The sequence below is a fragment of the Homalodisca vitripennis genome, chromosome 6 (genome assembly GCF_021130785.1).
Source record: "Homalodisca vitripennis isolate AUS2020 chromosome 6, UT_GWSS_2.1, whole genome shotgun sequence".
NCBI lineage: Eukaryota > Metazoa > Arthropoda > Insecta > Hemiptera > Cicadellidae > Homalodisca > Homalodisca vitripennis.
The window spans coordinates 33,544,805-33,559,965 of record NC_060212.1 but is presented as its reverse complement, the minus strand read 5'-3'; the positions used below and the strand labels follow the sequence as shown (position 1 = coordinate 33,559,965).

General features: G+C 32.4%; 1 protein-coding gene across 1 annotated transcript in view; it reads right to left on the bottom strand.

Moving 5' to 3' along the window:
- Positions 1-716: 716 nt before the first annotated feature.
- The window catches only part of LOC124364237 (inactive dipeptidyl peptidase 10), a 246,795-nt gene continuing 232,350 nt past the window's right edge, over positions 717-15,161 (bottom strand). Inside the window, exon 17 of the mRNA XM_046819563.1 lies at positions 717-10,042. Coding sequence (XP_046675519.1) covers positions 9,926-10,042 — 117 coding nt within the window. The 3' untranslated portion in view covers positions 717-9,925. The remainder of the gene's footprint in view (positions 10,043-15,161) is intronic.

Here is a 15,161-nt window from a genome sequence, read left to right as displayed (position 1 = left end):
TCTCAATTATTCTTGCAATGCTGCATATTAGTTAAAACTTTTTACTATCTGGACACGAAATATAATACACAACTGAGAATTCTAAAACACTTTTTGTTTTGCGATATAATGTATAACTATTATATACGAGTATATATATTATATTATATATATATATATATCTTTTTATTTTATTCTGTGTATATTTTAAAAGTATACTTGAAAAAGTTGTTAATTACGGTACAACGAAATATTGTACGAAAAAAATTGTAGTTTTCTTTTGAAACTGCTATAACCATCCAAAGTTCGGAAAAAGAAACCGTTCCTTTTCCGAACTTTGGATGGCCATAATCTCAAAAGATATCGAAAAAGTAAAGGAATGAAAGTTGTCTATAAGGGCTGTGTTTGAAATTGGTTGAGTTAAAATTTAAAACGTTTAAGACTGGCTAACGAACTTATCCAAGCTATAGAATACTATTCATGTACCAAGTTTGGTATGAATATATTTCCACAAAAACAAAGTTGACTGCCATATTAGGAAAAGGCACGACAGTTTCTAAAAATGTATGTAATTATTATTTTTAGACTCTTAATCAAGTTAAGGTTCCCTATTGTAAGTTTGCTGTTAGATTTATGGTTTCTAAGAATGGCCCACTAAAAAAGGTACCATTCAGAACGATGATAGAGTTTTCACTAGACGAAAGGATAAGGATGGGAGGGCGAAAAATTAACAGCGATTTTATTAGATCAAACAGTTTTATATAACTACTTTTGAACAAACCAACACATATAAACAACAGGCAAACATTACATTTGTGGATCATTAAACATTATAGGGATTCCATTTCCATTTAATAAAATATAAGCTCAAAAATATAAAGGCAAACTTTGTATATATATTCATCAAGCAACAGCCAGATGGTGATTAAGTGCATACTCTTATAAAAAAGCTCAAGATAGGATGATGAGGAAGTCCTTTGTGAGGTACTTCCTGTAAATTGTATTGTTGTCAATACACTTTAACCTTTTGTTACCTGTCAGTTATATCGGCATATAATAATTACTGGATTGACTTGTCATTTTATTTGTAGTGTGAAAATACCTTACCCAAACCGGAATTCGAACCCGGATCCCCGGTAGCTGAGACGTGAACCACTCAACCATTGATTATGAACGGTCTAAGAGCAGACATTGCACCCAATGCTAAAAACCGGCCACTACTAAAACGCTTCACTTGCGCTCTATCTAGCGGCAAACGAAGGAAACAACGGTTATAAATGTATTACATTAAGATTAAAAGTGATTGTTATATCGAGCAAACTGTAATAAAATAAAATAAATCCAACATTTTAGATCTTATTTGTGAGGCCATTACTGGAAGATTAAAATGGATTACAAATCTAAACGAAAAAATAGTGTATTTAGCGCTATCTACACGCTGCCGAACAGAACTAGCTTTAGCGAAAAAAATGGGTGCAAAGGTCTATTCTCTTTTAAAGTCAAAGACTCAGCTACCAAGGGCGGAAACAATTCCCGATTTGCTCAAACTACAGTTTCACAGATTATACAATTCAGGTGATGGTATATCTCTGTAGAGCTGTATATTGGAGTGGAGTGCACAGAAATTGACACTTTTTACTGTACTGAGTTACATATCCAGTAATTATTACACACCGAGTGTAAATTACTACAGTATAAATAAACAAAACATTGAAAATTCAAAATATAAATATATGTTATAATCTCTAACATTCTCACTGGTTTGTGCCTGTCTGCGGCGATACTAAATTAAATACATATATACAATAGCTAGAGTGCATGCTGTACACCGCATAATTCTAATATCACTGTTTTAAGTTTAAACCCATCAAATTAATCAATTTTTAAGCTAAAAAAGGATTTCAATTCATACAATACCATTGACCAATCTACCTGTCTAATGATTGTCAAAACTATAAAAAATTGATAAAACGTTTTGCCATAGTGAATGAATTTTTAATATGAACATTTATTATTTGATGATAATGGGTTGGTTTAATTTGCTAAGTCCAGTATGTTTAAAAAATTCCATTGAGATGTTTAAATTAATAAATCCGGAAGATTACTTATGCAAAAGATTCACTGTTTCACCCCTTAGGGATGACAAAATTTAGGGGACATGATATAAGGTAGTGATAATAAAAATTATTATTCAGAGCACTTTCGTTGTCTTAAGTTTTTATCACGACAAGCAATTATGAGAGTAGAATTTATAACAGTGCATTTAAGAGTTACCTAAGACATTTGTACGTTCCTGAGAGTTTCAGAACATTTATCAATTGTCTAATGTCTGAAAATTCTTTTATACCAGGAACAGTGTACGATAAAAAACTCCTTATTAACAAAGGCAATTAACAAAAAACTGTACATGTACGTAATGATAATGAGGTAAGGGTGTGCATTGTACTGAATATTTTACCCATAAGGACATTAGCGTGAACTTCAGACTTCCGAAAAATCGTACATGTTTGTTCTCAAGAATTAAATAACGCCCCTAAAATGTAAGATAACAACACAATTACTTCAATTAGCTCCATCTCTTTCCTATTTTTAATTTCTCATGGCATATTTTAGTTAGTAATATGATATTAATTGAGAGTAGGCTATTAATTGTGGTGAAAATTTCTAGACACGAAGAAACGCCTCATACATATTAAATTTGCATCGAAGCAGTGATGACAAAATAGTTGTACCTAATTTTATCAAAATACCAATCTGTTTCATATTTTGTCCAATATGCTATTGTGTGAGGAACCTTTATCAACCAAAGAGATACTTCTGAATGATTTAAATAAAAGCATAAAGAAGATTGCAAAGTTTGCACGTCATGTTAACTTAGAGTAAGGATGGCATCGTTGGATTATTCGTATATCGAAAGTCTAAAAATGCATTTGCACAGAAGCACTTTTGTGAACAGTTCTAAGCATGGTCAAACTTCTCATAACATTTTGGGAGTTTTAATGTAAAAGTAGGGAAGAGAGCTCTTGGCTCCGACGGTGGTTACACAAGATGTATTAAAGTAATTGTAAGGAATAAAAGATCGTCCATGAAAATACTGTACGAGTATTTTGTTGAAGATATAAAGTTTGATGGAATTATGAGATATTCTCAGATAAAAATTGAATCGATCATCTCATCATATTTTATGATCAAGCATTTGAGGAAGTTCTAAACACACTCAATCAAACTTCGTCACTCGATGAAGACTGTAAGCTGACATCAAGGTCTGAACATTTTGATAGAATTAAATTAAATTTTGATCAGCACTGATTAAAGACATTCATGTGAAATTTGTCTAGACACTGACACACTCTGGTGGAGGAAAGACAGTAGTGTTGCACAATGTGGAAAGTTAACGCACTTTTATTTATCTATATTAACCAATAATCTTATTCCTGATGTAATCAGGATAGAAAAAGGAATAAGGATGGACATAATTCTTAGTACTGATACAACAAATGAAGAGCCAGGTACAGGTATATTTCCAAAACAAGAGCTCATTTTATAGCTTTTTGTGCCAAAAGTAAGGAAAGCTAAAGAAGCTCAACCATAATTGACTTGGACAAACAGCTGTTTGATTGGATTCTACAGTAGGCCACCCTCACATCTGCATAGCCTATCTGCTAACCCTTCGGCCGAGAGAATCTCAAACATTACGTAAAGCATAGTAGTGAAAGAGTATCAAAGTCAGAGTTTAAAAATAGGGAACAGACTTTTCTATAGCTTGGTTTACTACGTCATAAAAGCCAATAAGTATAAAAGTAAGAATTTAAAGTTTGAAACTTTTGCAGTGGATATGCATGATGGAGACTTCTTTTACAAATCATAATCTTCTGAAAAATGTTTTTGGAAATGTTAACTTAAGGCCCATGTCCAGATCTTAGGAACAAGTCTTTTGGAAACAATTTTATAGTACCTTTTATGTAACAATTTGTTCTAACCGTATCCCCCCTCGAGAAGGTTCAATCTTTGTTAAAATTAACGTTCTTTAAATTTTTAACACGATTTGTAAAATTTTCTGAGATATAACAGTAGTTGTCAGCTGTAACTCAGTTTAAGAACGGTATCTTTAAGCAGCAACGTTTTGGCTAAAAATAACTACACATATAAAATAAACATAAATATCTTGTTATCGATGTTTTTCTCTAAAACTTATTACTAGCAACTGTTTCAGAAATAAATAAATCATGATTAACAAGGTGGTTGATTGTCTTTATCCCAAAGTTGCAATGTAAACCAAGCTGTTGTTAGATTAAATGCAATAATCTAAGTTGAATTGTAAAATTTTCTTTAAGTATTACATATTTTAAAAGTTGTAATTTGTTATATCAATAAATAACCTAAACTGGTTTAATAATGTACAGCATTCTACGTTTCATAATTCGCTACACTCATGTTACTAATAATTCTCTTTGGCAAAATACACTAAGAGATTATATAATATGAAGCTGAAGCCCAGTTCGCTATCGTTGATTGTCTTATGAACTATGTAGCAGAAAGGATTTGCTTGGCGATTTGCTAGCCAATAGCGACACAACAAACCCTTCTTTACAGTATTACAGCCAGAGAATTCAATTACAAAAGGAAAAAAGGCACAGTACTTTTTAAAATTAGCTGATGATTGAAAATTAATTAACATACTACTGACAGTAACGCCCTAAAGAATATATATATTTCGTAAATAGAGAAGACACTGTAGAGTTAAACTCACTTTCTTGGATTCAGCCGAGTTAGTTCACGTCGCTGAACCAAGACTGCGCTAGTGTCGTCCATACTGGCTTGGTAGTAACTCCACCTATATGCCGCCAGAGTGCTCTAGTAGATTTGTCCATGACGGATTCAATCGAACATGATTGTTTTGTATTTAAAATCTATATATTGTCTAGGACGAAACATCCAAGAATACAAATAATTAAATATTTTGCTAAAAACAATAGCGTGTATTACAATTTTACTACTTAACCTCATGTTATAGGCTCTTAAAAAGTAATATGTACATTCTACTAAACAACCTTGTACACATTTTAAATATCTTATTATAATGAATACCCTAAATGGTTGGAAAAAGCAACTGGCCAGATATATACTGACTGTCAGTAGTGTAGCCAGATGTCGTGAGGGTAGGAAAACGTGTACAATACGTACATACAATACTAATAACAATACAAATACTTCACACACTGACTATTGAAGAGTCTGGGTACTATCCAGTCAGTACTCAGTATCCGTAGAATTCCTGGATTTAGTTTTTAATTGAAAATAGTTTTCGCAAATTGATCGACTAAATTATAAATGTAAATTTAAAATTTTGAAGTATCTTCTACCCCTTTCTTATGGCTACACCCCTGAAGACAATAAATAATGCCGAGTTTCAACGTAACCTCGTACTTTTTTCTACTGTAGCAATTTTTAATTCCTATAACATTCAAGTGATAGTGCTTATTAAAATATTCGATATCAGTACTAATGTAAAATCATTTTGACCACAAACATTGAGAATTGCCCAATCTTGATATGGTACTTCAAGAATAGTAATTTTAACTACGTAACTTTAAAACGGATTAATTATTGTAATGCACAATTAAATTTGTTGTAATTGTATGATATACATGAAGTACTCTTAAAATATAACTGATATATTGTATTTGAAGGGGAGAGAGTTGTTTGCATGGGGCTTTAATATTTGAGTTACATAATTTCTATTGATATATTTCTAGCACAATTTATTCCTTGTTAATCAAGATTTTAAAATATAAAATAATTTCTTAAAAATCTAAAAAAAATTAGATCACAATAAAACCAATTCGGTTATTAATGTTTTTAGTAAGCCTCATTTAAATTTTACAATCGAGAATCTACTCAGTTTGTTTCTGAATAAAAAACTTATTTGATCGTAAGCTTTGTAAAAGTGTTAGTGTTTTGAACGGTACGTATGAATGTAATTAAAAAAGATGTGAGTTTAACCAAAATGTTGTTTATTAGTATTACTATACTTGTACAACATAGCAAATCGAAACCAAATAAAACTAGTACAAGGCTTAATATAAAGTGTTTTACATGTATGTTACAATGATTTTGTTCTTCAAAATAGATTACCTTGCGCAAATTCAACCATATAAATAATAATACTCGGGTCTCAAAATTCTTAAAAATAATAAAAAAAATATGAATACTTAATAAGGTAATAGTTATAGTAAATACTGTATTAAAACAAAATACATTTTTACAAACCGTTGTCACAAAATTTGTTTAATTTAACGAACATAAGCAATATTGAGTTAAAATTGGAATTTAAACTCCGAATTGATCCAAAAGTTTTTACAATTTTCAAAAAGGCAGGCATAAAACATTTTCTATTCTAACCAATTGCATTACTCTTGTTATGTTTAAAAATCGCAAAATTGTGTCAGTATTAGTTCCTGTAAAATCACACAGTAATACGTGTTACAGACATTTTGATAAACTAAATCTGTAAAATGGCATACAAAATCACTATTATCACATATTTAATGATTGCACTCCTTCAATGAACTGTCCACTCACTTAACCTACACTCCAAGCAAGCTCTGCTCAGGTGGTTTCTCATTATTTTACATCTACAACGACCTTTATACAGTTTAAATTCTAATGAAGCTGCTTTTAAATTCATGTACACGATGGAACAAAATACAAATCGTGCTGTATATAAAAACATCATTCAGGCTTAAGTCACAAAATGTATGAAAAATCTCTGAGTTTGTTGAATAAAACACGATTATTTTATTAACAATACACTTCCACATAGAACAAATGAATAGTGTTAGTATTAAAATACAAAGACCAAAGCTTGTATAAAATCTAATTGGGTAACAATGAGGGGCCCTTGGGCATAATCAACAACTGGACTAGTTCACTGGCACGGTGTGAAGTATTCGTGGTTCCACCTTTTGATAAAATCCGCAATTTTTTCAGCAACAAAAACATTACATAATAAACTAAATCTTGTATCACTTTGAAAATATCCGTTGAACGGTTTCAAGAATGTTACGTATTGAAATGATCTGACAACGTAAACACTATATTTGGATAAATAATCATGCTAGTTAAATTTCGACCAATAATGCTAATAAAACATTTTTAGAAATAATTAAATCCACCCAGAAGTTTTGGTGTTGTTCAATTCAAAAAGTGCATAAGATTTCGTTAAAACAATTAAATCTACCCACAAGTTTTGATGTTGTTTAATTCAAAAAGTGAATAAGATTTCGCTGAAACTTTGTTTATTTTGGCCAACTCGGGAATAAATTTGGTGCCCATTAAACAAATAATCAATTGGCGGTTAGATAAATCGAATAAAAAAGTAGAAGCATTGAATGGTCACTAACTAATAATATTCGGAATGTTTCATAAAAATAACAAAAATATTTAATTGAGATATGGAAATTAATTTAACCCCCTTTATTTTTTTCGTCACCACAAAAAAAGTAGTAACGAAAATCTCAAAAATTACCAGAGTGAAAGACAACTCTATCAAAGAATATATTTAAGTCCAGCAAGATAGAAAGGGAAAGGAATGTAAGGAGTGATTACATTGCACATAGAGCAGTTTAAGTTTCCTGTAGTTTTACAGGGAGTTCGAACTGCAGAAATCCAGAACATTGATATATATTAGTACTATTTGTAGTTGAGAACAAAACACCAACAAAGTACAGGCTACGATATTAATACTGTGTTTTAGTATGTTCAAAGTTATGTGGAATCTTTAATCTATGATTAATTTTTATTTTGTATCCATCTGGTTCAAGAAAATATTGACAGGATAACATAAGTTTAGACTTACAAAAATAGACCACTACGTTTCGAAACTCAAATCTGTTCTCTTCTTCAGGCATATAAATCTAAGACGTAACGTTGCCATCTGTTTTATATATGTTTTTCACACTTTTGTAGATGCTTAATCTTAGATTTCAACACCTGAGGAAGAAAATAGATCCCAGTTCACGAAGCGCAGTCTTATTCAATTTTAAAATATAACGTTGGAAAAAATCCGAAATCGGAAATAATATTTATTTCGTTTTAAATCATCCTTTGTTAATGATGAACTTAAAACAAATATACTGCTAGGAACAAGCTTTTACGATACTACCAGAATATTAAAACATTCTCAAAAGTGGCAAAATTCAGGTGTTAGTTCCATTTTGTTATTAAATACAACAGCTGCTTAAAAAAATTAACGAACTGTAATAAGTATTTGCCATGTCAACTTATTGTGTTTTGGCGATTTCGGAGCATGTTGATTAGATGGACTGTTACATCAACGTTTTTTGAAAATAGTTATAAAAATAACTAAACACATTATTGCGGAAGTGTTAAATTCATAAGGTTGTTAGTTCAAACCTTGCAATATCTTAAAATACTCGTCTAATGAGTCGTACGTAAAATATGTAATGAAAAACTAATTTTTTCCCAGTATTTATGAGACAAACTGTATGAAGATTCCATTAAAATATTATCTTATTCACAAGCGTGAAAGATTTTGAAAAGATAGCCAGGTTTACCTCATCAACATCAATGGGTATCGAAATAAGCAAATTTTGGACTGTCAGATATTAAATCAACTGAAGGCAAACTCTCATCAACAATATTTACAGTTTGTGTAGAACGTTAGTGGTGTTTTTGGAGGGAAGAATGGGGAAATTACATGTATTGTGTTGGTAATACCGAAATAGACTTTATTACCATTTTTTTTAAACCACGCACAAGGTGAAAATAATTTTTCCTAACTTTTTTAATAACGAAAATCAAGTCAAAGGTTTTAGTTGATATGAATTATGGTATTTCTTGATTTTGCTTCCTGTCATCACAATAGTCTACAATCTACAATAGGGTATGTTTTGTCAGTGACAGCAGTATTATTTTTAGACGTATACAAGTAAAAAACTTTTTAAAATCTCCGCTCGATTGTATTGTTGTATATAAAAAAGAAAAGGCGAATAACATACGCTCTTATGTACAAGGTTTACTTTTGATTGAGCAATGATATATTTTTATGTTACGAAAGATTGATTCACAAATTACAGACCATAATCTTTGATTGAATATTTTTATTTTATCGACTTGCATTTCATTAAAAGATTTGACTTTAACAAAAATAAACTAGATAGTTACCAAGCTCTAATTTTGTAGAGGAAAATTAAATAACTATGTACATTCGTGGCGTCGCTAAGGGAGCACTATCTGGGGCGGATGGTTAGGGCGGGGTCGGTATAGGTCTCTTCGCTGCGGTTGCACTGGCATGAGCAGTGTGTGTGAGGATAGTGCGTTTCTAATATTCATTATATACAAGTATATATTATTATTTTGGTTATGTGTTTATAAATATGTTTATATACCTCTTTTTATTATTATATTTTTTCGTTAGCTTATATTCTTCAATAAAGTTGTCCTTCTTGTTGTTCATACTGAAAATGTTTACAGCAAAATATTTAGTTTTATTATTATTTAAAAAAAGAATATTTTGTTCTACTTTATATATTAGGTTAAATGTAAGAAAGGGCTAAGAGGCCCTAATACCTCGGCTCAAATAAAGAAACGTTTCATTTCATTCAAGAACCTGTACAAAATGCATTTTGTAATACATCTTAGAGGTCATCAAATTCAGCCAGATACAAGTTTTGAAAATCGAAATAAAACTTTGACGTATCGATAGCAAATAAATCACCAGTGAAATCCTTTCAGTAACAACCCTTACTTTACTCGAATGTCTTTTCACACCTATGCAATTGTGTGCCTTTAGGAACTGATTTGCAAAGTTGCAATTAGCAATTTTCCAAGTGATACAAAAATAGTGTTAGAGTAGATTTACAACCTCTACTGTCAGTTTTAGCAAAAGGTGGAGAGCTACGGCACGCGGAACCACGTGACAGAACTATAACTGCTGCTTCTCATCGGAGTCCAGGGTAAGGCACTTGCGCAGGTAGTCTTCCATGGAGCCATAAGCGTGCGGTAACACTCCCAGCAGCTCGTGGCCCTCGTCTGCGTAACTCTGTAACACACGTTTGTAACAATTAATCTGATGTCGCAACAATTACAATACACGTAACGTAAAGGAGACAGAAGTCTTCCGGACTTTTGCCATCGTTCAGTGATACAACAATCAGTGTCTGCATTGGGCTATCCATACTTTGGTGTACCTTTTGAGGTGATTGGAGAAAAATTTGGAATTCGAAATGATGAAGAGTTATGGACCTCATGTTCCTATTCAGGTTGATAAACGAATACCTGGATTGCCCCAAGTTATTTGCGATGTTGATTTTATCATCCCAAAAGTCACAAGGTCAAGATCAGTGTTCCAGAGGAGGTTTATGCCAACGCAATATTCTTACCGCAGTGGCATCTAGAGACTTCTGCTGGCTGGTAGTGAGGCGGCAAACAGGGTGGACTTTTTCCATGGATCCTCTCATCTTTTAGACGAAGCCTCAAGGAAATATAAATTTTTGCTTAATCACGACTGATATTTATTACTCAGTAGCAGTCAGTGTTAATATTAGTAGTACGAGTAATAGTATTTTAGGTCTTCTTTCTGTTGTTGAGTTTAATACGAATGTATTTAATTAATTATTTGGCTACTGGATTATATGACTGACTGTTGCTTCTTTTCTTTATGAATGCCTCTAATCTAGTATGGTTGGCTGCTGTTATCTATTTATATTTGTTATGCCAATAATTTGATGGTCTTAATTAATTTATTACATTTCATTTACTGCTTGTAAATCATCTAATATTAGTTCTAGCCAAACAGCATAGACACATGTCTGTTATAATGTATTTATTATTTTTGTTATATTGAGTTGTTAAAATATTATTATCCCTTATTATTTTTTTGTTATTATTGATTTGCATGTCATATTAATTAATCTAATAATGTTATTGTTTACTTACCATTAATGTTAGTATTAGCTTAACTCAATATTAGCTTTGAATTACTGGCCAATAGCCATAATTGCATTGTATTGATCTGTATTGTAAATGGTGATTCCGTGAATAAATAGATAAATCAGTAATACTACGTTTCTAGATCTGCAATCTGATCTCTTCTTCAGGTAAATGACTAACCTAACACATAATTATAAACTAGGAAAAATAAACAAATCATACATGAGCGTTGTGACACAGAATCACAACTACAATGTTGTGTGTCAACTAATTATTAAAACTGAACTACAGAATGCAGGTCACATTAGGTCTGCATTCGACCGACTAACCACCTACGACTGACCAGAGGCCGATAGTAAATGGCAATCGTCACGGCAGAAAACAAGATGGCGGCAAAAAGGAGGGAACGGGAGTAGGAATTTTTTTCTTATTAGTTCATGCTAGATGGACGCCTTAAAATCACACCTTGACTCCCCATTATTTTACAACAAATATCTAATTTGTTTCATACTTTTGGTTTTCACCTTTCCAGAATTGGCAAGAAAAGCGGTCTAATCTTAATTGATGTTTAACTGGTTGTTTTTTATTGTATGAAGTCTCGATTAATTTTCTTTCTAAGAAATGAGGACCCATAACTTAGTTATGATGAGAAGGGATCAATGTGGATGCTGAGTTAAGCTCAACTTTACGTTTATATTAGCGCAGCGTTTGAAATTTGACTTGGCTTGTGGAATTTGGAGGCATGTTCGTTTGAAGAGACATCTAAATCTGTTTACCGTTGAGAAAGTTCAATGAAAATTTAATTTATTGACATTGACTTGAAGCAAACAAATTTACTATGCTGACCAAGCTTATTTGGAGAACATCTAGCTTTTAGCAACTAAATGGGTCCGCAAACGTTACAAGCGCAATATTTTTCAGAGCAACGGTTTTGATGGTGAGGACAGTTTTAGCCTAAGGATGTTCTATTTAATCAATAATTTTGGTTGGTAGCACTGAGAAACATGACTTTAGACGCAAATCAGGCGATGCCACCAGAATATTTTTGACGTGACAACGTCTTAAATTAGGTTGCGGCTCGGAGTCACTCATGAAAAAGTGTAACGCCCGGTAACGTTACGATGCCCGTCCAGTGGGTCCGCCGCACGGGATCCGCACGGGATAAAACAGATAACTGTGGGTCCGCCGCACGGGATAAAGCAGATAACTATGTTTATTCGTGAAAATGTGGAGTGCTTAGATTCGTCATTTACAACAACTACAACAATAAAGGTAAATAATTGTACACTGATATTTCATTATCGTAAACTATGATTGATTGATTAATTGTTAGATTGACACAAAAATTTGAGAAACTGAGTTTATAGGTTATGTCATACTATTGACAAATGTTGATAGTGTTAAGTAAAATTATTAGTTTAAATCACTCTGCAATCAATCGTAATTCAGTCGATTGAGAAGAAACAGCGCGTATTGCTAGTCAAACATTTAAAATAACAAATTATAACCTCTAACCTGTCATAACAGTGCGACCAAACAAACGAACTAAACCGACCAATCACCACGCGCGGAGTTAGAATTTAACTGTGTTTAGCAAGAATTTCAAATTCCAATTTTAGTAAATGTTTTATTCAACTTTACCATTTACAATAACAAATTTTAATTAATTTCAAATTATGTACAATGTTTTAGTAAACAAAATATATTTCTATAGTTAAAATTTGTGCAATTCTTATTTTCATTCAATTCCTTGTTCCTATTGTGCAATTTAATAATATTCATATCAATAAATATTCTACCGAGAAAAAGACGTTGTCACGTAAAATCTTCGCCCGTAAAACCGACTTTACAGGCAACCATAATTTTTTTTTCTTGGGTGGATGATCTGAAACACTTAATGCAAGTTCCGAGCACAAGTCACGAATACGAGAATCACACTCATGCATCACACCAGCACAGGCGACAGTGGGATACTGATGATCCCTCTTTAGATATTCTCCAGTGTCCCTCTTTATATACATATTATACATCCCCCAGTTTATATACAGAATAATCAACAAACGGTTCGTAATGGAGTGAAAGAGGGTGTTCAGTTTTATGTTTCTGAAATATTCATTACGGAAAACAATGTGCAAATGTTGAGGTTAGCCATATTTCGTACAAGTTCTGCAATTCCATTAAAGCGCTGTCCAGATCTGGACATCAATGTTATTCATGATACCAGATTTTCCCTAAAAATCAAATATTTCCAGCTGATATTATTTATTACAGTGTATACTTGTATTGCTAAATTTCTTCACCTCTACTTACATCATGGTGCTCGAATAATAAATTTGGCGGAGAGATTCCAAACAAGCTCCTGAAAGACGCCAGACTGATAGCATAGTCTAAACTTAGGATTTTCACTTATGAAAGCAATTACTTGTTCCTAGATGAGGCATCTAGGATCTCATCTTCATCAGATAGCTCGTGAATAAAAAGGTTGAGAGTTGACGCCTTTATTGAATTTCATACCAGAAATTAATACATTTCTGTTCAGGGAATCTCTGTTAACAATGATAGTACTTGTCCCTGAAATAATATTCAATAGTTTGATATGCCGTTGACTCACTTCCACCACAAACTTGATTCAGAGCCAAGGAAATCACTTTTTTGAACCACATCTAGCCAGGCTATTAGCACAACAGTTGGCGTCAAAAGCGAAATTACCTCGATCCCAAATAAGGGCCACCGAATTGGTAGGTAGGGTGGATGAGGACTTACAGCATGAAAACCTTATCCCACAAATCAGCGTCAGTGAATTCCATTGAGTTATTGACCAGATGAGCAGTCTGGTTGGAACTAAAATGACTATGCATTGATCGACGTTACGCATTTCCCCCTTTTCCACTAGAAGTTACTTATAAGATCATACATTTTTATTTTCAGTTGCTGTCTACGAAAATAAAACTAAGAAAGTTGCTGAGATAGCTAATAACCAAGCGGTCTAAGACGTCGGACTTTGAATTTTAGTTGGAGTTAGTGAAAATCCAAATCCTGCCTGTGCCTATAGCATTTTTTATCAGTACCATCAACCTTGCACTGTATCGGCTATCCCTCTTGTTATGTTTTTTAAGATCCTCGCAAAGGCCAGTGGCACATGAGGACGGGCAGAATAAGACTTATTTATTTATTTATTTCCTTTCAACGGTCAAAAACAAATTTAAATTTATAAACTTACGATAAGATGACTAAATAATACTTAAAAGAAAACATAGCCAACTACAACTAGACTCTAAAATAAATCTTAGCATAACTAACAATAAATAAGAAATGTATAAATTATAATAAATATTAGTGATAGTAGTAAATAATAAATGAGAAAAATATTTAACTTAATACGTTATTGTATAAGATGTGAAATTATATGAATACATAAAATAGATAGATAATAACAATGCAAATAAACTATATAAAAATAAATAAGAATAAGAATAAAAATTAGTAATAGTGGTAAATAAACACTGAGAAAGATATTTAACTTAAATACATGTACACTATTGTATAAGATGTGTCATATGAATAAATACGATGATAAATAATAAACTAAACTATATAAAAATAAATAACATTGGAGAAAGACTATAAATGAATGACAAGAGAAAGAAATATATATATTTAAAAAACACCAACAAAAAAAAGAAACAACAAATGCAAACAATAAATGTAAATATATAACCAAGAGGCCCAATTGTAATTAAAAATAAATAACTTAAAAGAGGGTCGGTCTTCCTTTAAAAATAATATTGTGATTAATTGTTCAACATGTTCTAATCAGATACCTGGTATCTATATATAATGCCTTCCTTAGCCAGCGCGTGGGCCAGCGTGACCCCATGCTGATAAGGCACCGTGATATCAGCAAGGCCGTGTATCAATTGTAATTAATGTTAAACATGCTCCAATCAGTTACCCAGTTACCTGGTATCTATATATAATGCCTTCCTTAGCCAGCGCGTGGGCCAGCGTGACCCCATGCTGATAAGGCACCGTGATATCAGCAAGGCCGTGTATCAATTGTAATTAATGTTAAACATGCTCCAATCAGTTACCCAGTTACCTGGTATCTATATATAATGCCTTCCTTAGCCAGCGCGTGGGCCAGCGTGACCCCATGCTGATAACGAGCTCCTCACGTGTGGAATTTAATGGGGTGATCAACCGAGGCGGAGAGAAAGAGTGGGGATGGA